This window comes from Equus caballus, chromosome 1, assembly GCF_041296265.1.
Source record: "Equus caballus isolate H_3958 breed thoroughbred chromosome 1, TB-T2T, whole genome shotgun sequence".
Taxonomy (NCBI): Eukaryota; Metazoa; Chordata; class Mammalia; order Perissodactyla; family Equidae; genus Equus; species Equus caballus.
Window position 1 is genome coordinate 59,213,041 of NC_091684.1, and position 25,819 is coordinate 59,238,859.

The following is a 25,819-nucleotide window of genomic DNA, read 5'->3' on the forward strand; positions in this document are numbered from 1 at the left end:
TAACAGAACTGAATAATCTGACTTTCTTCAATACCAAACTCTTAGTAAAACAATGTTACTAAACAATACTAAAATAATTAACACTCCTCTCCACCACCACCTACAGAATTTTCAGAATTTTTTCTGGCTATTTTCACATGCAAATTTTTTCTAGATGAAACTGAATATTATTCATGAACATAGTATACCTTTCTATTTAATATCTTTTATATTTCTCAATAGTCTTCAAGTGTTCTTCTTCTAGGTCCTGCAGATGTCTTCTTTATACTTTGGTGGTTTTTTAAAAAAAAAAAAATACTATTCTCTATGGGATCTTTTCCTCCATTATAGTTTCTGTTACAGTTTGTATAGAAAGCTATCAATATACATATACACTCATTCTGTAATCAGTCATCTTGCTGAATTATTTATTTTTTCTAGGGTTTTCTGGGTACACAATCATACCATTTGACACAATTTGCTCCCCCTTTTCCAATATTCCTGCATCAAAACACATCATTTCTCTTATTTACTTCATTGACTACTATTTCCAGAACAATATTAGTTAAGTGATGATAGAGGGAATTCTCTCTCTCCTTTTCTTTTTTTCTTTTTTAAAGATTGGCACCTGAGCTAACAACTGTCGCTAATCTTTTTTTTCCTTCCCAAAGCCCCCCAGTACATAGTTGTATATTCTAGTTGTGAGTGCCTCTAGTTGTGGCATGTGGGATGCCGCCTGAGCATGGCCTGATGAGCGGTGCCATGTCCGTGCCCAGGGTCTGGACTGGCGAAACCCTGGGCTGCTGAAGTGGAGCATGTGAACTTAACCACTTGGCCACAGGGCCGGCCCCTGGGCATTCTCTTATAAATCTTTAAATAGCTAAGAGGAAGTATATTGTCCTGAATATGGGTTGGGGGGGTCAGACAGAATTGGATGCGAGTCCTAACTCCAAAACACTTATTGTGGATTACTTTGGTTAAGTTTAATCTCCATCTCTGTTACGTGCCTGGCAAATATTAACTGCTCAATAAATATTAGCTATTATTTTAGTGGCAGTAAATTTCGAGTGCATGGTAGCCAGAGGTCTAGTTGCAATGTATCTTACATATTTATACCAGAGAATACCACAGCTTGCACTCAACCTGATTTTATCCATTACGTTCCGAGCACCCTGACGCTAGGCAGCTGTTCCCAGTTACCCTCACAGAGCTCTGACCTCACTGTCCCCTTTATAGTTTTAGTTCATACTTGTCCAGAGAGCATCTTACAGGCACTTTTCAGTCGTGTAACTACCTACCTTCCCACTCACATGAGCACTAACAAAACGGACAGTCTCTTTCCTAAGTGAATATAACTGTACAGTGTGTTATGGTTATCGAAACCTTTGGAGCAAGCTGGTCTGCTTTGTGTGCTAAACATGCAGAGAAGAGCTAATGCTTACCAACTGATTCCTTTTCCATCGATTTTCTTCGTCACCAGTGCTCTCCAATAATCATGAGTGCTTTTAATGATATCAATTGCAAAGTCCTATAATTTGAAGAGATGTGCATTACAATGATAGAAAAATGTTCTTTTCTTATTATCAACATTTTCCCAAAGCCTGAGAACTCTGTCTCTTTTGAATCACTTCCGTGTGTCAAAAATGGAAGAAAATATTTAAATGAATAAATCAACATCAAGGCTGTCTTATGTCTTTAGACATTTGTTTTATGATCATATAGTCTTTAAATGGTAACAATATATAGTTAAATTATGTCTCAAATAAACAGGCCTAAAGCTACAGTTCTGAATGATACATTACCTTATCTTTAAATTCTGCATTGAAAGCAAACTGGTTCTCTGGTTTTCCATCAGGAACCTTGTACCTTCTAAACCAGTCCACAGTAGCTTCTAGGTAACCAGGTTTCAGCCGCTTGACATCATTAATATCTATGAAGAGAATAAGCAGATTGCAAGATATATATGTAATTATTTATGCATTCAATAAAAATATCAAGTACTTACTTTGAAAGAGCTACAGGATGGATTATCAAAAAGTTCAAGATAATGTTAGAGCTAACCACCTTGTTGAGAAGAGAGCACATACACACATTAAAAAGAAACGATCTAGTGTCTTAGAATAGCTCTGATGTTAAGTACTGAGAGAATAATCAGTACCATAGTAACTTCTACTAGATAAGAAGAGGTAGAAATGACTGGGCTACATAAGGAAAGAATAGTTTGGCAAGTGTGGATAACTTTTATGGGAAGGACAGAAGATATTAAAAAAGACAGGTTGAGGCTATATTCAGAGGATCACAGCCCAAATTACATTCTGAAAGACAAGAAAAACCGATTACACTGATATCCATTGATTGGTTACACAGTAAGTGACTATAGACTTTTCTTGCTCTATAGTATGGGCATTCTATATCACGTTGTTTTAGTTCTGGCCAACAGAAGAGAATCCTGTTTAAAAAAACTTTTAGAAGTTTCTGTACAGCCATCAAAAAAGGCTAGCTTCAATGTCATCAAACAATTTTAAATGACAAAACTGTTGTTCAATGCAAGCGAACAGAAGATACAAGTGCTAAAGAAATCAATCAGGAAAAGTATTATTGAAAGGAGGAATATATTCAACAATAGAAGCTTATTTATACTTGTATCAAATAACTTTGCTTAAGTCCAATTTATAATCTACATAGTTAGAGAATATCATGCACTCTATTATCATACCACTAAAAGTACAGAAAGTTCGCAAAGTGAACTGGGAAATGTTAAACATAAACTTCAAAGAACTTATAATTAACATAAAATGTGTCACCAGATAAGAAATAATTTGAAAACCCAAAAATCCAGAAATCCAAAATGCAAGTGTAGGGTGTTTTCCAACACCAATAACTGATTCTCCAATTCTCCGGGCACCAATCTGGTGTCCAACAAGTCAACTCAATTCCGACACTATCTATCTGGAATTAGCGTCACATCCCACAAGTTAAAGGGATCAGTCTCACAAAACTGACCCCACTTCAGACACCAGTTCCAAGTCCCAAGGCACTCACACTTCTGACTGACTGCTATAAATGAGGGTCCCACAACTCCCTCCTCAGGGTTAATGTGCTAGAACTCAGGAAACACTTCACTTACGTCTGCTGGTTTATTATGAAGGACATGACTCAGGAACAGCCAGAGGGAAGAGACGTATAGACCCAGGTACAGGAAGAGGGCTGCGGAGCTTCCGTGCCCTGTCAGGGTGGGCCACCACCCTCCCAGCACCTGATGTGTTCACCAACTCAGAAGCCCTCCGAATCTCATTATTCAAGAGTTCTACGGAGTTCCATCTCCAGCCTCCCAGCATCTCAGAGGTCGGTTGGTAGGGCTGAACGTTGTCATCCTCTAATCACTTGGTCTTTCTGCTGACCAGCCCCAGTCTGAGGCTAGCTAGACGCCCTAACCCTAAGTCACCTTAAGCTCAGGTGTGAGGAAAGGGACTCATTATGAACAAAAGACACCACAAACACTCAGGAAATTCCAAAGGGTTAGGACATCTTTGCCAGGAACTGGAGACAAAAACCAAATATATTTTTATATTATACCACAGCAAGGAAAAATCAAAGAGCTGATTAACTCTCTGATTGTGAACCAGACATTGAAAGGTATGCTGGATCCAGACTGAGAAACCCTGAACACCAGACCAAGAAGGAAAAATTAAGGAAAAAAACCCCTCAATTTTTGTTCCTCGTGTTGTACGTTCTATGTATGTAGACAAGTCTGCAGAGCTACCTGAATTGCCTCCTGAGGCCACACCAAGACCCTACCAACGACAGCACCAATTCCACGCGGCTCCTTCCTGGGTTCGGCTTTCCTGCCAGCCAAGCAGTGCTGTAGCATGCACGGAATGTAAGGCTCACTTTCAATGATTCCCACAACCAAGCAGGAGGGTAGTCTGGCTGTTGTGGGCCCCACGACAACGAGGAGGATCAAAGTGACCGACCAGGTTGCTTTAGTGGGTGGCCTGTCCTCTTCCATGGCTCTGTGCTATCCCTCCCAAAGTTGTGGCTAGTCAGGAGTTCTCTCTATCTAGAAATGCCAATAAACCCTTCAGAGTATAACTGATGACAGACAGACACTGCCTTAGTTTGACATTTAGGGAAAGCTACATGCTACTCGCGCCATGGGCCCAGCGACCCAGAGAAAGTTTTCAGGGTTCTAATAACCTCTACTGCAGGGAAATGAGGCCCTAGCAAAATTGTGCTAACACAATGACAGGTGTGGCTTCACTAACTGTGGCCACAGCATGCCACTTAGCACGTGCAGTCTAGTCTAAGCAGTACATGTCAAGACGGACACAACAATCAAGAGAATCAGAGCTCTACCGTCAGGGGTTAGCAAATGGTACGAATGCATTCTAGCTGTACAAAATTTAAACAACACAGAAGTATGTGAAACAAAAAGTCAGTCTCTCTTCATCCTTCTTCCTACTGCACTATTAAAGGACTGGTGTTCTTCTAGTAGTTTTTAATGAACTTACCTACTTATGCAAATATACATATATTTAAACATACATGAGATCATGCTCTGTAAGGTAAAGATAACAGCAGAAAGGAATACCACCATTTTGCCATAGTGATCTTTCCACATCTGTATACGCAAGCCTACCTCACCCTTTGTAATGGTCACTCAATATTCCATCATCTGGACAGACCATAATTATTTAACCATCCAACTGGTGATGGACATTTAGGCTCTTTCCAGGTTTCTGCTACCATAAACAATGCTGCAGTGAATATTCTGGCACATACATCTCTGTATATATTTATGAGGAATGCCATGGAATAGATACTTAAAGTAGAATTGCTGGGTCAAGGTGATATTGATGATAATGCCAATTTTCTATAAGTGCTCTAGAAAACAATCTTATTTGGGATATTTGAAAAATATTGCTAGTGTAAAAGGAGAAGGTGGCAGTTTATCCTCCCTTCATATAGTGTTTTTTACTTTTGCAAAACCTTTCCATCTACAGTCTCTCATTTGATGACCACCACAAAATCACAGTATTTACAGAGAATTATGAACCTACCCAAAGTTATACAGCCAATAAGCCAAGGAATCCACATCTCAGCACCTAGTCCAATGCTCTTTCCGTTCACAGGACAGATCTTTCTTATTAATCTTAACAAGACAAAGAGCCTTCTTGGCACTACTTAGTAATGTCAGAATAATAGCACTTTGAGATCTCCTAGCTCACACAACTGTGATTAAGAAAATACAATGCCTAGGAGAAAGCATGGACCACTACGAGGATTTCTGAAATCAGCTACAAACTTTACCACCTGATAGCTGTAGGCTGGTTGCTGTAATCCCATTAAACATCTAAAACCATAAACACTCCTCTCGTGATAAATGCAAAGATGTTGACTCTTGCATAGGAAATCTCAAACTTTAATTGGGTTACAAGAACCAAATGCCTTAATTAGACCCAAGAACCCAAGAGATAAAGCACAACCCAACAGATATCACAAGTCTGTCCTCTGTTAGGCTGCCCCCTTTCAAGTGGCACAGAAACCACGTGATTTTCTGCAGGAACAGCCAAATCTTTTACACACACATCTTATTGAGTCTGATAACATTGTAGTTGAAGTTGTTAGGGTAAACGTGGCCTCAGAGCTCACCAAGGCCCCTGTACAGCCGTCCCTTTGGACTGGCTGCATCTCTGGAGTCTATAAAACATTGTTTTCTAATCATGGTTAAGCAGCTGCAGTACGGAACACAGGACTCACTGGCAAGTGCACACGAGGGCCTCCATCAGCAGCCTAGGGTGTTCCCTTTTCAGAGAGTTAACAGAGCAGAGTACTTCTGCAAGCACAAGCAACGTGACTCTCAGGTCACTGTCTCACTGTAGAATCCCAATGAGAAAAAACAATCAAAACTTCACAACCTGTTTGACACTGACTTGTGTTCTTCCCAACGACTGAAACGTAGCCATCAGCCCTGTTAACATCTACAGAATTGTTTGAGAGACTACACTCAAATATATTTGGCTCACACACTTTTTAGACCTTCTCAATAGCACCTCACATCCTATTAATCATGCTCTTAAACTACTCCAATTGCCTATTTTTTCTAATAAACTTTTAGAATAGTTTTAGATTTACAGAAAAGTTGTGAAGATACCACAGTACAAAGAGTTCCCAGATACTCTACACCTCATTTCCCCCGTTATTAGCATCTTATATAAGCACAATACATTTGTCCCAAATGAAGAACCAATATTGATACATTATTATTAACTGAAGTCTTTATCTGTTCCAGGATCCCACCCAGGATACCACATTACATTTAGTCATGTCTCCTTAGGCTTCTCTAGGCAATATTCTGCCCACCACAAGTGGTGACACTGCGACAGTGAATACATGATGCCGCACATTTGTCAAAACCTATAGAGTTTTACGGTAGCGGGATAATGCCCCCCCTTCCAGAGCCGTCCACCACCTAATCCCTAGCACGTGTGAGTGTGTTACCTTTGGTGGCAGATGGACTTTCAGATGTGATTAAGGTTAGGATCCTGAGAGGGAGATCCAAGACCTAAATGTAAGAGGTAAATTCATAAAACTCTTGGAAGGAAATATAAATGTAAATCTTTGTGACCTTGCATTAGGCAATGATTTCTTAGCTATGACATCAAAAGCACAAGCGACAAAAGAAAACTCTGATAAATCAGACTACATAAAAATGAAAAACTTGAGTGCTTAAGAAAATGAAAAGGGGCCAGCCCCACTGGCCTGGCGGTCAAGTTCAGTATACTCCACTTTGGCAGCCTGGGTTTGGCTCCTAGGCACAGACCTACACCACTCTGTTAGTGGCCATGCCATGCTGGTGGCCCACATATTACAAAACAGAGGAAGACTGGCGTGGATATTAGCTCAGGGCAAACCTTCCTCAGCAAAAAAAGAAAATGAAAGGACAATCCACAAAATGGAAGAAAATATGGATGAATCATATATCTGATAAAGGTCAAGAATATATAAATAACTCTTAGAATTCAACAATAAAAAGACTCACTAGAATGGCTATAATAAAAAAAGATAAGTAATAACAAGTGTAAGGCAAGGAAGCAGAGAAATCAGAACATATACGCACTGCTGGCAGGACTGTAAAATGGTGCAGCTGCTTTGGGAAAAAGTTGGCAATTTCTCAAAAGATTAAACATCAAAATTACCATATGATTCAGCAACTCCACCCCTAGGTATATAAGCCCAAGAGGATTAAAAACATATGTCTACACAAAACCTCGTACTGGAATATTCACGGCAGCATTATTCCTAATTGCCAAAAACAACCCAAATGTCTATCAACAGATGAATGGATAAACAAAATGGTACATATCCACACAATGGAATATAATTCAACCATAAAAAGGAAGGAGTACTGATACATACAATGTGGACGAACCCAGAAAACACCGTAAGTAAAAGAAACCAAACACAAAAGGCCACATCCTTTAAGATTCCACGTATATGAAATATCCCGAATGGGCAAATCCTTTATGGAAAAGGAAAACGGAAAGCAAATTAGCAGTTGCAGAGCCTGGGAGTACGAGGGAATAGGGAGTGACTGCTCAGAGGTACGGAGTGTCCCTCTGGAGTGATGAAAATGTCCTGGAACGCGATAGTGGTGATGGTTGCACAACCTTATGAATGTACTAAATGCTACAGAATTGTACACTTTATAATGGTTAAAATGCTAAATTTTATGTCAAGTGAATTTTACCACCAAAAAAGAGGAATGAAGCACTGATAAATGTTACAATGTGGATGAACCTGGAAAATATGCTCTGTGAAAGAAGCCAGACATACCATCATATGACTCCACTTATGTGAAATGTTCCGAACAGACAAATCCACGAAGACAGACAATAGAGTAGTGGTTGCCAGGGACTGAGGGAAGTGGGCATAGGGAGTGACTGCTAACGGGCACCAGGCTTCCTGGTGAAGTGGTGAAAATGTTCTGGAATTAGATAGTGGTGATGGTTGCACAACCGAGTGAATATATTAAGAATCATAGAATCGTATATTTTAAAATGGTGAATTTTATGGTGTGTGGATTATATCTTAATTTAAAATGTTTTTTTAAATAATCGAGCAACTGAGTGCCAACATGTATGAAAGGAAAGGAAAAAACAGTAAACACAAACTACCAGATTTTTTCTTTCCTGGAATGAAGGAGAAAGTTTACTTAGTTAATTATTGAAGTTCAGTAGCAGAAATAACAGTGCTTTGCCAGAGGTTTGGCTCCCCCATTCTTTGACAGTTTGAAGGCATGGGCTTACAACCCTGTCAGCACAGGGTAAGGTTGGTGGTATGTAAGATATAGGTATAAAGACTCTGACTCTTCTGATTTCCTTACCATTATAATTGGCTGCGTCAGGATCATCCACATTAATGGCAATGACTTTCCAGTCGGTTTCCCCTTCATCAATCATAGCCAAGATGCCCAGAACTTTCACCGCGATTATTTCACCTCTTGCACATACCTGAGAGTCAATAACCAGAGTGAGGACAATACTACAGAATGAAAAGTCTAGAAGAAAGTTTTACTTGGTGGATAATAGGAGATAAGGAAGATGCTGAGTGTCAGCACACTTATCTTAAGATTGCTACTTTAAGCAATTTTTAAAAAGCTAAATAAGTAAGCACTTGTCAGTCCTATCAAAGTTGAAAATAGGTACCCCTTTACTATTTCTAGGTCCTAAGAAAGTCAGTAACACAGTTCAGGGCAATTAATGTTTTCTGAACTCTCATTGATTGTGCCAAAGCATAATTTGTTTCAAATACATACTTAAATGTGCTTTCCTTACTTTTTATTTTATAGACGCACTGAGTTAGGCAAGTCATACAAATGACTTAACTTGATGACTTAAACACTGAATGACAACTGTCTTTTCAGTTGTTTACTATTTCCCTGAGCCTAAAAAAAATCATAAAGAATCTTAGAGCAAGCCTGTTTTGAAAGAGGAATCCCTACCATAAATCTCCAGCTCATGAGGTTATTTGTCGTGGGCCAATTCACTGACCGCTCCAAATCACTGGGCAAGGTCTATCTCGTATCGAGAGGAAATTTGCCCCCTGGCGCTCTTCAGCTATTAACTAGTCATCTGCCCTCTAAAGCAATGCAGAACACATCCACGTCTTCCACAGGTAGGTAGTCATACACGTACATATACAGATTCTTTCCAAACTAGGTTTAAATGTATAAATTGTAATATACAAATGCTTAGATACAATGGAAGCTTTTAATTTATCACCCAGAGAGACATCAATATTTCACAAGTCATATATTTTAATATGAACTTTGTATATTTCATTAATATCATCTTAATCCTAAAGAAAAATATTTCCATTACCTTGCTTCCAATTTCACACACATCAATTGGGTCATTGTCACCACAACAGCCAGTGTGTTGGTCATTATGTCCTGGGTCTTCCCAAGTCTAAAAAAAAAAAATAAGGCTTAGAGTTTATCATTCCTTTTTTTTCCCCTGCTTTTTCTCCCTAAATCCCCCCAGTACATAGTTGTATATTTTAGTTGTGGGTCCTTCTAGTTGTGGCATGTGGGACACCGCCTCAGTGTGGCCTGACGAGTGGTGCCATGTCTGTGCCCAGGATCCGAACCGGCCAAACCCTGGGCCTCAGAGGCAGAGCGCTTGAACGTAACCATCGGCCACAGGGCCGGCCCCGAGTTTATCATTCCTATACACGCTACTGACAAAGAGGATCCTGTTGATATTAGAAGACAACATCCATGAGTCTTTCTGTGAAAATATGAATCTTTATCTATTTTCTCATTTTTAAGAAATTCTTTATTCACATCTAAGAATCATAACTACACACAATAATTTTAATTAAATGTTAGGGCTCCTATATGCATATAATGCTAAACTAAATTTAAGCTTTAAAACTGACAATGATACTATTTAAAACAAACAAAAACCAGTCACCTAATAAATGAAACAACAGGTAAACACAAGAATAGACCCAAATATTTACTTTAAAAATATATTAAAAGAAAAGTGCGTTGATGAACTCTTCATACACACTATCTTCTACTAACTAGATTTTCTTTAAAGTAATTTCCAAAGCAGAGGTGGCTAGGCAGTAATACTAAAATGGAAATGATGTGTTCTGATGGTCAAAGTGTCACCGCGGACCAGGACCCAAGACTGAAAAGTTTAACCAGGATTTTCTGAAGCTTTCTTTCCTGGTAAATCGCAAAACCGAGTCCCGCAGAGCATCTCAAAACAATGGATGACCTGCGCCTGCCCCCAGCTCAGGTTTAAAACGTCGCTGTTGTTCTGGTTCCTTTCGCCCCCAATCCGGAACACGTTACTTGGATTTACTTGCCTGCTAAGCCAGAGTAAAGGCAAAAAGATAAAAGTGCAGGGGGACAGAGAAGACTGGACCCAACAAAGCCAAATCCAACCTCCAGAAGAAGTATTTCAGCAATGCCTTCCCAGAGGGACGGAGGGGAAACACTAAACCAACCGAGTACAAGCTGAGTGCTGTAATTCAGGCAGAGAAACGGCTTCATGATTTCCTAATAAGCAAGACGAGTTCGACCCATGTTTTGGTAACTTACAGATTGTTTCACAGTAGATTCTACCTAATAGGCTTAATGGTTCATAAAAACAAACCATTTATCAACAGGAAAAAATACATTGAATAGTTCATGTAGAAATCATAAGTGCCACAGCATTAGCCTAGCCAAATCAGAGTTCAATATCCATCATTTACTCCTAATAGACATGATTCAAGTGATTGTTCATTCAAGCATTATATAAAAACGTACCACACACACTGGCATTGTGCTGGGGATAAACTGGTAAACAATGCAGACATTGCCCCTCCTCAAAGGTTGGCTATTTAGGAAAATACAATCCCATTACTGCTTTACCACAAAGAACTTGGCTTAAAGAAAAAGGAATGACTAAAAGTCAACAGCTGTGAGAAGTGACATGTGGCAGGTCACCAAGGGCTTTATTGCTCACAGTAACCACATGAGGTAAGCCCTACTAATATCTCAGGGAAGACACCAATAACACAGGGAGGAAGACACAGGCAAGTCAGGTAAGCCGGAAGGGGCAGACTCAGGATTTGAAGCTTAGTCTGTCTGGGGCCAAAACTCAGTGCTTTTAACCACTGGCTTATACTGGCTTTCTTAATAGATGTGCCACTCATTCTGTAAGAAAGAACTTTTATAGTTTATAACCAGTCCATATAGAAAAATAAACATTTCATAAAAGAACAAACTTTCAAATGTGAATTTAAACACTGTAAATATTTACCTTTCAGTTTATCTTGACAATAAGTTGTTCAAAGCAATAATAAAATGACTTAATTATTCCTTATGTTTTTTTCATGAGGAAGATTGGCCCTGAGCTAACATCTATTGCCAATCTTCCTTTATTTTTTTCTCTCCAAAGCCCCACTACATAGTTGTATATCCTAGTTGTAAGTCATTCTAGTTCTTCTGTGTGGGACGCCACCACAGCATGGCTTGATGAGCAGTGCCAGGTCTGTACCCAGGATCCAAACCAGCAAACCCCAGGCTGTTGAAGCAGAGTGTGTGAACTTAACCACTCGGCCATGGGGCTGCCCCCTCATCCTTTACGTTTTTTAAACCTACCATAGCAAAACCTTTCTGAAGGTGTTTAATTTTTTTTTTTTTAATAACAGCAAGATTAATTTTTGTAAGCTAAAAAGCACATTTTGCACAGAGACATACCTGAGGGATGGCACCATAGTTCCAGATATATCCTTTATAAGGGAACAAATTTGCAACGTAACGAAGTTTTCCTTTCTTCACATCTTGTTTAATTGGGTTTAAAGGGTCCTTTGTAGCAATCTAAAATAAGAAATTTCAAGTCATTGTGAAGTACTTTTCAAATAAGGATTTGAGGAAATAAATAATGGACGGAACCTCCCCTAATTCCACTTTAATGATATATTTTACCCCCAATATTGTTATAATTTGAAATAAAAGTTTATCCATAATCAGCCTTTAAGTGAAAAATTTATTTGAGGTAAACAGGAACTACTGAGAAGGGAAAAAGAACATTTACAAATTTCAGAAAACAAAATCTAAAATTAGCTGGAATAAATCCTAACACTTGAGAAATAAAAGTACTAAGATTTTTATTAAAAGGGCAAAATACATATTACCCAACTTCAGCTTTCCATTAAGCATTTAAAATTATTCAAATATTTGAGTGTCTATTACATACAAACTGTGCTTACTGTCAAAAAGCTTAATTAAGTGACATGAAATACATAATAGATATCCATAACAAAAAGCTAAATATGTCAGGTGTCATCAGAAAGCAATTTACAAAATGCAACATAAATTCCAAAAAGATCATTTTTGGATCTTTGGCTGGGGTGACTACGGAAAGCCCATTGCCTCTGTAGAGGAGTCAATGATGGACTTAAAGAGAACAAGAGAAGGGAGAAAAAGATAATTCCAGACTTTGGGAACGCAAGCAGCAGAAGGTGGGGTAGGAAAGTCTGAAGCATATTTGCAAATAGAAATGGCTCAGGTCAGATGGAGGACTGAAGGAAGCCTGGCAGGTAATGGGAGGAGTAACTGGAAAACAAACTGGGACCAGACAACAGAAAACCATGGACTTCAGCTGTTTAACCTTTGAGGAAATCAGTGTGCCTGGGTCAAAACTAATCTCCTCCGTCTGACCATCAACATAAGATGAAACATACCTCCATTTTTGCATTAGACCAGCGTGGTACTTCCACTACCATGTGGAACACGTCCTGAAAAACAGAGAAAGGGAGACGGTCACAGGAGCTGACCTGTTCTCTAACTGAGTGAGCATGCCCTGGTTCCAAAGCTCAACTGTTCACTGCATCAGAGCTTTGAAGTCAATGGACTTTCAACAAAATGTATCAAAAAGTAAGACAGCTTGAGGGGTGAAGAGATAAAGCAAATATAGGAAAATATTCATTGTAGAATCAAGGTGGTGGGTATACAGCTGTCCACCGTACAATTCTTCAAACTTTCCTGCATGTTTAAAATTTTTCATAATAAAATGTTGGTGGGGGAGGAGAACGTTTCTATAAGGAAAGAAACAGTTTTTAATCATAACAGAACTTGTATGTCTGAGGAAGGCCATCTTTAAAGCAATCCTCTCCACAGGCTACTCATTTCCTCAGGTGACACTGCAATTACAATGTTTTTGGATCTTCTAATTCAGAGGTGGTTTCTAAGACAAATCCCAAATCAGTTTAATTACTTTGTCATACTTTAGTTTTAGCCTCAAACAAATTTATTTATGTACTTTTTGCTGAAGAAGGTTTGCCCTGAGCTAACATCTGTGCCAATCTTCCTCGATGTTTTTAGTATGTGGGTCTTAGCACAGCATGGCCACTCAGAGCCATGTAGGTCTGTGCCCGGGAACTGATCCCAGGCCACCAAAGTGGAGCACACTGAACTTAACCACTGAACCACTGGGCCACTGGGGCTGGGCTCCTCAAACAAAATTAATCAGCTTGATTACCTGCATTGTTCCTCCAATTTGGCTGTTTTTAAAAATCAAACACTCCTCAAAAAGATAAGAAGTCTGACACTGATGATAAAATACTATGTTCCAAAAATATTTTAACCAACGCCAGTTCTGTTGTAATTAGTTAATAGCCTTAAGCTGACCACATTAAAGTGGATGATATATTAAGAAATTCCAGATGTTTACTACTTAAAAACACAATGAAAGAAAAATCACACTTTGTCATCTTATTTTGCATACCATAGTCAAATATCAACTTGAAATAGGTTCTCTAATTAAAGCTGAGCTTGAAATAGAAAATTATTTTTACCAAGGAATAAATCTTAAAAATTCAGTTTTTCAGTTGATAGCCTCTACAAAGGGCACACACGAAGCCCAATCTGCAATTACTGTTATAAAATAGGTTTTTTAAAAAGTTGACTTAATTTGAAAATCACCACACAACGTTTTAGAATTACTTCTTTGCCACTTTGCATCAAAAAACAGGGACTGATAAGCTACAAGAGAGTAAGTCAAAGGTTTCCAGCCAATAATGACCTTGTGGCTACTTTTAACCAGGCAGAAAAGCTACCCAGATTTATAGAGTGTAGAACTTGTGTCATTTATTAAATTCTTGTCAAACTGAGGAGACTCGGGCATTCTGTGGGTTTCTGCTCCAAGCCTCCTGACGCCTACTTGATACAACAGAACACCCCACAAAGAAGGAGACACTTAAATCAGGACTGAACAAACACAAACCGCTCTCTCCCTGTAAAGGGATAACTGGATGGTTTTAGAAAAAACATCGCTCATTGTCCATGGTAGGAAACCTCAGACCCAACGTCTGATCAAATTTATTCTCTTTACTCTAAGGTTTCAAGAACTCTTTCTGTCTGGTACCACGACTCGGGGGTTACAATACAGATCCGTGTGTCTGCGATACAAGAACAGGTCAGGGCTTTGCAGTCCTCAGCAGCAATACCCGAACGGCTCACAAGATGGAGCTGTTACTACATGAAAGATTGAGATGTGAAAATCAAGATTAGTTAATTTTTGGGGGGAAAATATTACCAAATGAACAAATTGCCTCAAAAAAAAAAAAAAAGTAGCAAATAGAGCTGAACTCACTAATTCAAAGTTTGGAACTATTTTGAACACTTTAATGGGATTAAATGATGAATACGTATAATCCTCAAAACCACATTACCTAATATTACAAACCTACATAACTAATGGAAAGCAAAAGGGAAAAAAGAAAAAACCAACATTACAGGAAAGAAAACATCTTTCAGAAAATGGTAAGACAACTCTATTGCAAACAGAAGAGCTCCAAAAGCCTGAAGGTTTGGTGCTTTTTAGAAATTAGCTGGGCCAAAATTAGCAAGGAGTATCCTGCACGGAGCCTCAAGCCAACTCATTCATTTTTCAACAAATATTTACTGAGCACCACTAATTTGTGCCAGACACTTCTCTAGGCGTTAAAGACTAGCAGTGAACAGAATAAAAGCTCTTTTAACTCCCTAAGAGTTGGATCCCCAAACCAGGTCGTTTCAGCTTGTAGGCCTCAGGCTATTGCTTGGGGTCCACAAACCCAGATGAGGGACTAGGGGGTAAAATGCACGTTCAGCACATTTTCAAGTGTATGTAGATGCTGTAGTCATTACTGTCTCTCTCACTCTTTCTTTTTCATGAGGAACAGTGGCCCTGAGCTAACATCTGTGCCAATCTTCCTCTATCTTGTATGTGGGTTGCCACCACAGGATGGCTTGAGGAGTGGTGTAGGTCCGCGCCTGGGACCCAAACCTGTGAACCCCAGGCCGCCAAAACAGAGAACACCAAACTTAACATTATGCCATCAGGCCAGCCCCTGTATCTGTTTTTTAAAGCAATGAATTTGTAGTAGCTTTTAGTCATTATTTTCTCCATCAATTATTATCACAACAGAGGATGTTTTTAAATATTTTGATATAAAACAGGGGAGGTTCTCCTTCTTTAGCAGGAACTAAGGAACAGTTTGTTTCTCCTAGACACCATGGCTACAGTTCAGGGAGTTGCCACTAGGTGAAGGGTAATACTGAGGATTTTCAGTGCAACTGATACGAGAAACTCAACCAATTACCCCACTGATAGAAACATTTTTACTGTTAAAACATTATGCATTATAATTGGAACTCTTGCGCACTGTTGGTAGGAATGTAAAATGGTATAGCTGCTGTGGAAAACAGTATGATGGTTTCTCAAAAAATTAAAAATAGAATTACCATATGATCCAGCAACTCCACTTCTGAGTATAGACCCAAAAAACTGAAAGCAAGGTCTTGAAGAGCTATTTGCACACCCATGTTCATAGCAGCATTATTCACAATAGCTAAAATGCAGAAGCAACCCAAGCGTCCATCAAAGGATGAATGAATAAGCAAAACGTGGAATAAGCAAAATACACACAACAGAATATTATTCAGCCTTACAAAAGGAAGGAAATTCTGACACATGCTACAACATGGAACCCTGAGGACATTACGCTAAGTGAAATTAGCCAGTCACAATAAGACAAATGCTATACGATTCCATTTACATGAGGTACCTAGAAATGTTAAATTCATAGAAAATAGAATGGTGGTTCCCAAGGGACAGTGGAGGGGAAATGGGGAGTTACTGTTTACTAGGCACAGAGTTTCAGTTTTGCAAGATGAAGAGTTCTGGAGAAGGGTGGTGATGGTTGCACAACAATATGAATGTACTTAATACCACTGAACTGGACAATTAAAAATAGTTAACATGGTAATTTTATGTTATACGTATTTTACAATTAAAAAACTGGAAAAAATCATGCATCCTAATATTTCCAACATTTATGTATTTAAAATACTGAGACAAGATTTTAGGAAATCTAGTACCACCCAGTTACAAATTCATGCCTTCTTTCTTTAACCCCAACTGGTTTCAACTACTATTTAGCTCAATCCTGGATTTATCGTATTATTATCTCCATTGTTAGGACTTCCCAGAACTCTGTTCTCCACTTTTCTTTTTTTAAAGATTGGCACCTGAGCAAACATCTGTTGCCAATCTTCTTCTTTTTTTTCTTCTTCTCCCCAAAGCCCCTCAGTACACAGTTGTATATTCTAGTTGCAGGCCCTTCTGTTTGTGCTATGTGGGACGCCACCTCATCATGGGCTGATGAGCGGTGCCATATCTGCGTCCTGGATCTGAACCAGTGAAACCCTTGGCCGCCAAAGAGGAGTGCACGCACTTAACCACTAGGCCACAGGGCTGGCCCCCTGTTCTCCGCTTCTACTATGCTTTCTAAATTCTAAGTCCCTACTTTGGCATCAAGTTCTCAGCTCCCTGTTCATAGTTTCAGAGTAAGAAAGGAAGATGTGAAACTTCCTAGTAGGACGATTCTGACGAGGCTGGAGAAGGCAGGGGATAGGCCAACTACAGCTTTAGCTCTCACTGCCCAAAGTCAGCAACATAAAATAACCTAGCAATCAGTCTTACTTCCCAGACTTATAATCAGTTCATGGACAGGACCAGAAGGTTGAGCCGGCCCTGATGGCCGAGTGGTTAAAGTGTGGTGCTCTCACTGCTTCGGCGGCCCGGGTTCAGTTCCCGGGTGTGGAACCACATCACCAGTCTGTCAGTAGCCATACTGTGGCCACAGCTCACATGGAAGAACTAGGAAGACTTACAACTAGAATGTACCACGATGTCCTGGGGCTTTGGGGAGGAAGGAAAAAGAGAGAGAGAGAGGAAGATCGGCAACAGATGTTACCTCAGGGCGCATCCTTCCCGGCAATTAAAAAAAAAAGAATGTTAATGTTAAAGATGTCCAGATTCTAAGGAGATTGGAAAGTTAAGTCTAAATTATATCACTCCATTAATCAAAAGATTTAAAATAAAATTGTTTTAGGTACAGAAGAAATGTAACATAGCTTGGTTAGGCTTTTAACATCATGGTTAAACAGGAATATTACAGTAGTACAGTGATCATGAGTCTTACCTCCAAGCTGGTTAATTTTCTTGTGGATCAAGTCAGTAGTCTGTCAGGTTGTTCATTAATAACAGCTATGGCTATTTGGTAGGGTATTAACACTAACATAGTTAAGTAGGTGTATAGGGAACATGCTCTTAATTACATCCCATCTCTCAATCTTAGTAGTGAAGTTAAATGTGTCTTTAATGGAAGATTTACGAACGTCTCCTGATTACGATCTGCTTCCAACGTTGGATCTGAAGCCTAGTGAACATGACACGCTGTCTTGCAAAATTACATAAGTGGCTTAAATTAGCATTTTCAACACGACTCATCACGTGTCTCTCTAGATAACTCCAGAAATTAAGTAAATGCCAGACAGGAAAAAATACAAAAATCACCCTCTGATTCCATCATCCTTTCTTTTATTTTTCTGTTTTGCAATAAAGTTTGGATAAAAACAGTAGTGGTAGAGAGGATTTTCTTCTAAATCCATCCAGAGATTAGACGTAAAGCAAGAAGCTAATAAAAAACAAGGACAGCTTGCTTTTTTTTTTTTAACTTAGAGAGTAGTTTTGGAGTATAAAATCTCTATTAGAAGAGCTCATGTAATTAATAGATGCTCCACTCCCATAAAGGTGCATTTGAAAAGCTGTCACAGACTTCATCACTTCCAAAAATATTATAGTTTATTCAGGGCTCACCAAGTGACAATGGCTCTTAACCCTTACTTTTAAGTTTTGGCTTCAAAGTCCGTTTTATGATTCTAAGATATAGTTTAAGTTGTTAAAAGTAACAGGTTCCTCCTTGTGCACTGTTGGTGGGATTGCAAACGGTGCGGCCACTATGGAAAACAGTATGGAGGTTTCTCAAAACACTAAAAACAGAACCACCACCTGACCCAGCAAGCCCTCTTCTAGGTATGTATCCAAAAGAAATGAAATCAGAGTCTCCAAGAGACATCTGCACGCCCATGTTCACTGCAGCATTAGTTCAACAGCTGAGATATGGAAACAACCTAAGTTCTATCAACAGATGAATGGATAAAGAAGATGTGATACACTTAGACACACACACAGACACACGTGCAATGGAACATTATTCAGCCTTAGAAAAGAAGGAGATCCTGCCATTTATGACAACATGGATAAACATGGAGGATATTATGCTAAGTGAAATAAATCAGACAGAGAAAGACAAATACTGTATGATCTCACTGACACATGGAATCTAAAAAAGTCAAACTCACAGAAACAGAGAGGAGAATGGTGGTTTCCAGGGGTTAGGGGGTAGGGAAAATGACCGAGATGTTGGTCAAAAGGTGCAAACTTTCCGTTCTAAGATGACTAAGCTCTGGAGATCTATCGTACAGCACAGCTCTATGAAAATTTGCTAAGAAAGTAGGCAGATCTTAAGTGTTCTCACCACACACCCACCCACCTCCCACCCACCCACAAAAGGTCAATATGTGAAGTGAGGGAGGGGTTAATTAGCTTGATTGGGGGGATTCTTTCACAATGTATACGTATATCAAAACATCACACTGTACATCTTAAATAGAATGATTATTTGTTAATCATTCCTCATTAAATCTGAAAAAATAAGTTTCAAAAAATTTTTTAAAAAGAAAAAATAAATGGGTTCCTGGATTATTTCATTGTCAAAAGTCTGTTTGAGAAGCTGACAGAAAGAAATATGATGACAAAGTTCACAGTGTGTGCCCTTTATCCATTTAAAATTTTAACTTCGCAAAGGAAAACCTGATTTATACCAACCAAAACAAATTCGCCCAATGAATTATGTTAAGAGTCCAGGGGAGCTAGTTAACCTATTAAATTTTAAAAACAAACAAACAACAAACACCTTTCAGTAATACCTATTTGTTTTCCAATTACACAGATTTTCTGCTCACAGCAGTTCCAACAAAGTCTTGTGTTTGGTAACGCATAGTGCCATATGTACCTATAGAAAGTAATAAAACAGAACTGACATGTCATAACTCAGAATAAGCTATTTTTTCCCCTCAGATAAGCTCTAAAGATTACTAAATTTTGAAAACAGATATTCTAACCATAATTTCTCTTTACTTTCCTCTCTTTATAAAATCAAGCAAAAGGGTCTGCATTCCCAGCTGTCAAACTTTTCTATGATTTGCAATGACTTAAGAATTTTGACCACAGAAACTTTCCTAGAAAAATGCACACTTACATCAAATCGCAATTTCAGAGAGTTCACAGAACCTCATCCATGGGTTTCATGGATGGGCATTCCAGGGCCTTGGGGCCACCAAGAATCCCTGGACTAGACGACTTTATAGCCTTCCCAAAGGAACAAAGTTCTTATTCATTTCCATTGAATTCTAAGCCAAAAAAACCCTAACCAAGTCTTTTTTTCTTCATTATCAAAGAGATATTTACTGCAGAAAATCTGGAAAATACAAAAAAGCACAAAGTAAAATCCACCCCACACACATCCCCATAATCACTCAAGGCAGTGCTGCTCAATGGTTAAGACCACAAGTTCTGAGCCAGAATGCCTGAGTTTAAATCCTGCCACCATTGCTCATGAGTTCTAGTTAGTGATCCTTGGATAGCAGGGTTAATAAAAGAACCTAGCTCAGAGAATAACATGATGGCTAAATGAGACAATCCACATAAGGGCTTTGGTATAGTGCCTAAGGAAACATTCAATAAATTAACAACAAATTTTCTTTTTACAATGATCTCTAATGAAACTTCATCAATAAGCTTTATCAATAATACACACAGAACCATGGGACATCAGTGTAGAATATAAGCTAAAATACCCACTAAGACTAACAGTACTCAGAGATAAAGCAACTTGGTCAACATCGCAAAGCCAGTGAGTGGTAAAACTGGGACTAAAAATCAAGATTTCTCGCTCCTAGTTCAGTGATCTTAACTCCAAAAAATAGAGGCCTGGGACTGGCCCCACGGCCGAGAGGCTGGGTTCGCGTGCTCTGCTTCATCAGCCCAGGGGTTCACAGGTTTGGATCCTGGCACAGACCCAGCACCGCTCATCAAGCCATGCTGAGGTGGTGTCCCACATATCACAGCCGGAAGGACCCACAACTAGAATATACAACTATGTACTGGGGGGCTTTGGGGAGAAGGAAAAAAAAAGAGGAAGATTGGCAACAGATGTTAGCTCAGGGCCAATCTTTAAAAAAAAAAAAAAAATAGAGCCCTGAAAGGCTTTAGAAATAAGCAGTCATTGTGGTCAACATCAGCAATTCTATTTTTATTTTCTTGGTTATTATGTATTGAGACTTTACTAGAAGCCAAGCATTATGGCTGCCCATTATATGCATATTTAATCATTGCAACTTTATCTTTTTGACAAAATTGATAAACCACAGAGATTATGCTTAGAATAACTGTTTTCAAAATTTAGTCACCTTAGAGTTCATCTGAGAGGAAAAAAATAGGACTTTATTCTTAGCTATGACATGTCAATTACGTTTGTACTCAGTTTTCATCTATGTTCCCACTTCTAACTTTGGTTTGGAAAATGCAAAACCAAAAGATAAACAAGACAAAAAAAAAACAACAACAACCCAGAAAACCCAACCATTCTATATACCTATTAAGTTGGGGAAGACAAACAGTGTTTAAATTATTTAGTGGCATTTTAAAAACTTCCACTTACAGAACTGTCTATAAAAAAGAAATAGAAAATTCAAAACAAAGAAACCCTATAAGAAGTGAGCTAACAAGCACCCGCCTGAGCAGTGCATCTCCTCTCAAAGTGCCAGGTACAGCGAAATAGTCTCTTTAAAAATTTAAGAACGATATACAACTCCAGAAAACATTCTGTTAAGTTTCTGAAGCATCAACCTATTTGATTAGAAGTTTGACTTTTTTTTAAAAGAGAAAAAGAAAAACACAGCTCCCTAGGTATATATCCTGCCAACAGTCACCTGAAAAAAAACCAGCAAAAGGCCCACATTGTTCAAACTATTATTTAACATCAAAGTTTAAAACATGGAACAGAAAAATACCAAACTTCTAAAATTAAAACATCAAGTAATGATATTTGAGCACTTTAAGATTTAGACAAAGCTTCAATCTACCAGTGTTTCACACTGTTTATGCTGACTCTGTTGGGGATTTTTAAAATTTCTGTTATCTCAGAAGGCCCGCCATTTCTATCAGAAGAAACTCTGAACTACAGGTGTTTTTATATTAGATCCCAAAATAAAGCAAAGGACAACCTACAATTAAAAAAATCCAGTGAGTCTTTACCTTTGCCTTCTTCCACCTAATGGATTTGGAAATAATCCAGGCAATGTATCTGAGTCACCAGGATCTCCAGAACTGACTGGCTGGATTACCTAATGGCATATATATCAAATAGAAAGCTGTCCACATTGAAAGGTCCTAACACGAAGCAGAATATAAGCCTTTGGGCATTTTTCCTTCGTAGAGCTAACTGAGCTGTATTAAAGGTCCATTCCCTCACTATTACCCCTCAAATGACCGATCACATTAGGGATAAAGTCTATGGCCACACACACAAAAATGTACTTACGTATACTTAATCACACTGGGATGTTTAAAAAATTACCCTCTTTTGCAATCACCAGAATTGATCCGATCTTTTATTTAGGCTATAATCCAAAATAACTTCAGTGTAACACACCCTCATGTATGTTTTATATAAACTTCCTTAAAAACAAAAGAACTCTTTCCTGCTTCTCAGGCAGGAATCCAGAGTGCTGAGGTTCACTGAGTGGGCCACTGGTGAAATCTGGAGTTGCTGCAAGAGTTTGTGGTTGTTTCTTTTTTTGAGGCAGATCAGCCCTGAGCTAACGTCTGCCACCAATCCTCCTCTTTTTGCTGAGGAAGACTGGCCCTGAGCTAATATCTGTACACATCTTCCTCTACTTTATATGTGGGGTGCCTGCCACAGCATGGCTTGACAAGTGGTGTGCAGGTCTGCACCCAGGATCCAAAACAGCAAACCCCAAACCACCGAAGTGGAACATGTGAACTCAACTCCTGCGACACTGGGCTGGCCCAAGAGTTTGTGCTTTTGAGCCAGACCAGGGTTTTCATTTGAGTTACCCTAGAGTACAGGCACAACGAGTTCTGTACATGACTTTTAGAGTAAACTAAGTGAAGACATTTTACACAACACCAAAAGGTAGTTTCAATTTCCAGTTTTGGGGTAACTTGAAGCAGCAACAAGATTAGGCAACACAATTGCTATGATCATTCTGGTCCTTGGCTAGAAATATTGTCACTTATAGGTTATAGCTATGGTCTGAACGTTTGTGTCTCCCCAAATTCCTGTGTTGAAATCCTAACCCTCAAAGGTGATGGTATAGCAGGTGGGACCTCTGGGAAGTGCTTAAGACATGAGAGTAGAACTCTCACGAATGGGATTAGTGCCTTAGAACAGAGGCTCCATGAAGGTCCCTAGCCCTTTCCACCACATACAGACACAGCTAGAAGTCTGTGACCAGAAGAGGGGCCTCACCCAACCATGCTGGCACCCTGATCTTGGACTTCCAGCCTCCAGAACTGTGAGCAATAAATTTCTGCTGTTTATAAGCTACCGGTCTATGGTATTTTGTTACAGAAGCCTAAACAAAGACGCCATGAACTCACCAAAAAAACAGCTATATGTCCTTCCCTAGCACATCTGGATGCCAATTTGCTATCAGTAAATTTAGGGTCATCATTTTATACCTCTTCATTCTCAAAATGGTCAGAGATGTGATTGTAAAGCACTTTGACATACAGACTAATTATACAAGAAGACAACTCACGCCAACCAGATGACGCCAGCTCAAGAGGAAGGAAGGATCCTGCATCGCATCGCAACTCCCAGGAAATCAGATGTAACAAATTAGAGTTTCTGAATAAATACAACTTTGAGACTCCCACAGGAGAACACAGGCTAATTAGAGGTCCCTGCTGTAACTGTGGCACACAATTGGCCTCGGGCTGTTTGCTCCACCGCCTACAGCTGGAGCCCAGCTCAGGCAGGCTCCTCAGCAGCAACATGAAGGCTGGATTTTGCGCCAGTGGCCAAGCGTCATTACAGAACCGCAGCAAACTTCCTGGTAGAAGTATAATGAATCTATTTCTGATAGTCAAGCACAGAAAAACAGTTAAGACTTAGCACGTGCAAGGATAAGATTTCATCTTTACTATTATTCTAGGCAAGCACTGGAATGTGAGGTTCATATGTCTTATGTATTGACATCTTACAATTCAAAAAGATTCACTGTGAATCAAGCTTCGTGGCTGAATGAAAAAATTTTGTAAAGGTATAAAAAAGAATCAGACATTTGTCCTTGTATCAGTTCCTGAATACAGTACAAACTTCTCCTCTTGGGAAGGAGGATAAAACAAGCTGTGGTTTTTTGTTAAAAAAAAATTAACTATTTAAGCTGTACAAACAATACATGCTCTTTGTAAAAAAGATTAGAAAATATGAAAAAGGCAAGAATGAAAATTAAAAACAAAAAGTCACTAGCAATCTACCTCCCAAGGATCACAAAGATTTTGGAATATATAGTTACAGACTTTTTCCCCTAGGAAAGTAAATATTCTTACCAATTTGTCCTAAGGTTAGATTTCTTCAGCTCACAAGTGTGTATAGGAAGAGCCATCTCTTTTGAAGTTTGAGGACTTACCTTTATTAACACTATTTGCAGATCTTAACTCTACCAGTCCATTAAAAGTACTGAATTTTCCTGTATTCACTTAATAGTCTAGTTTATTTTTACCACTTAATAAATATCAAAGCCCAAATTTTGTGTTGGCCACTTGATTAATTTTAAAACCACTTATGAAGTACTAAAATTTTAGTTCCACATACAAACACACAAATGACCAATCTGGGTTTTTTTTAACCAAGGCAGTTTTAAAACATTTACTTCTGTTCTTCTACTCCTTCCCCAATTTATAGTTGCTTCTTTAACCAAACAATCTGGATTTAAGACTGACTTCTTATTTAGTCAACATACCTTTAAGTCACAGCACGAGGCACGTTAAGCACTTGTTAAGACGTATAAGAAAATCCCCATGTGGGACTAACTGATCTGAGTGAAGTGACTACATTCAAAAGATAAGGATGTCTTACCTTATCTGCATAAATTGGAATATCATGAAATGGAGATATATATTGTCCTTTTTCATTTTCTGCAAAATGAATTAGAAAAAGTTATTACTTTTTTGGTTGACTGTATTTCCAAATGCATGAAGTACACATTATTTTTAAAAAGATTTTACTTTTTTAGAGCAGTCTTAGGTTTACAATACAATTGAAAAGAAGGTACAGAGATTTCCCATATACCCCTGCTCCCACGAGTGCATAGCCTCCCTCGTTATATACTTCATCTACTTGACCCCTCCAAGACTGGGTTAGGTTTTCATCCAATGTGCTCCTCAGGTGTCTAACAGGTACTAACCTCTGTAATGAGGGCAGGGACTGCCTTAGAGATCTTTATATTCCCAGAGCCTAGGAGTGCCTGGCATACAAAAGGTGCTCCAATTGTTTTGGGTTGATCTTACATCATTTGACAGTTTACATAACTAATGAAACAACTGGGCTCCAAGAGAAGGGAGGAGACCAATTTGCTGAATTAGAAACCATGTTGCTTTAAGTGATGCTCCAGGAAGAGAGCCATCTTAGATGATGATTTTTCTTAGGGATAAACGAGCTGCAACATTTTCACAGGTTATTTCTGTATTCTAGAGACCTAACTACCATATCCAAAAAGTAATTTTAAAACTTCCTTACTGGGGTCGGCCCGGTTGCCGAGTGGTTAAGTTTGCTCGGCCGGCTTCGGGGGCCCAGGGTTTCACCGGTTGGGATCCTGGGCGCAAACATGGCACTGCTCATCAAGCTATGCTCAGGTGGTGTCCCACATGCCACAACTAGAAGGACCCACAACTAAAAATGCACAACTATGTACCGGGGGGCTTTGGGGAGAAAAAGAAAAAAAATAAAATCTTTAAAAAAATTAAAAAGAAAACCAAAAAAACTCCCTTAAATATTCTTAAAGAATATTTAAGAAACCTAAGGGTCAGTCCACACTGCATCCCTTCAGGTTTAAAAACCAAAGTGGAATAGGAAAAACGTAACAGTGACCACCCCCAATACCACAATGGTCTCTTCAGAGTCAATTGTGACTTTGCAGTCCACCATGAGTTTTAAAGAGACTGGCAAATGTAACATTATAGAGGCCAAAAATCTTCTATTAAGGCAGGATGCTAAGAAATCTGTGATTTGAAAAAAACAAATGAAACAAAATTATATATAATTATATAGGTGGCTGTAATTATTAGTATTTCTTAAG

General features: G+C 38.9%; 1 protein-coding gene across 1 annotated transcript in view; it reads right to left on the bottom strand.

Moving 5' to 3' along the window:
* The window catches only part of PPA1 (inorganic pyrophosphatase 1), a 31,706-nt gene that overhangs the window by 4,132 nt on the left and 1,755 nt on the right, over positions 1–25,819 (bottom strand). The window contains exons 2-8 of the mRNA XM_023644229.2: positions 24,601–24,659; positions 12,727–12,780; positions 11,741–11,860; positions 9,363–9,449; positions 8,366–8,492; positions 1,782–1,909; positions 1,422–1,507 (exon numbers count right to left, since the gene is read on the bottom strand). Of these exons, the coding sequence (XP_023499997.1) occupies positions 1,422–1,507; positions 1,782–1,909; positions 8,366–8,492; positions 9,363–9,449; positions 11,741–11,860; positions 12,727–12,780; positions 24,601–24,659 (661 nt within the window). The remainder of the gene's footprint in view (positions 1–1,421; positions 1,508–1,781; positions 1,910–8,365; positions 8,493–9,362; positions 9,450–11,740; positions 11,861–12,726; positions 12,781–24,600; positions 24,660–25,819) is intronic.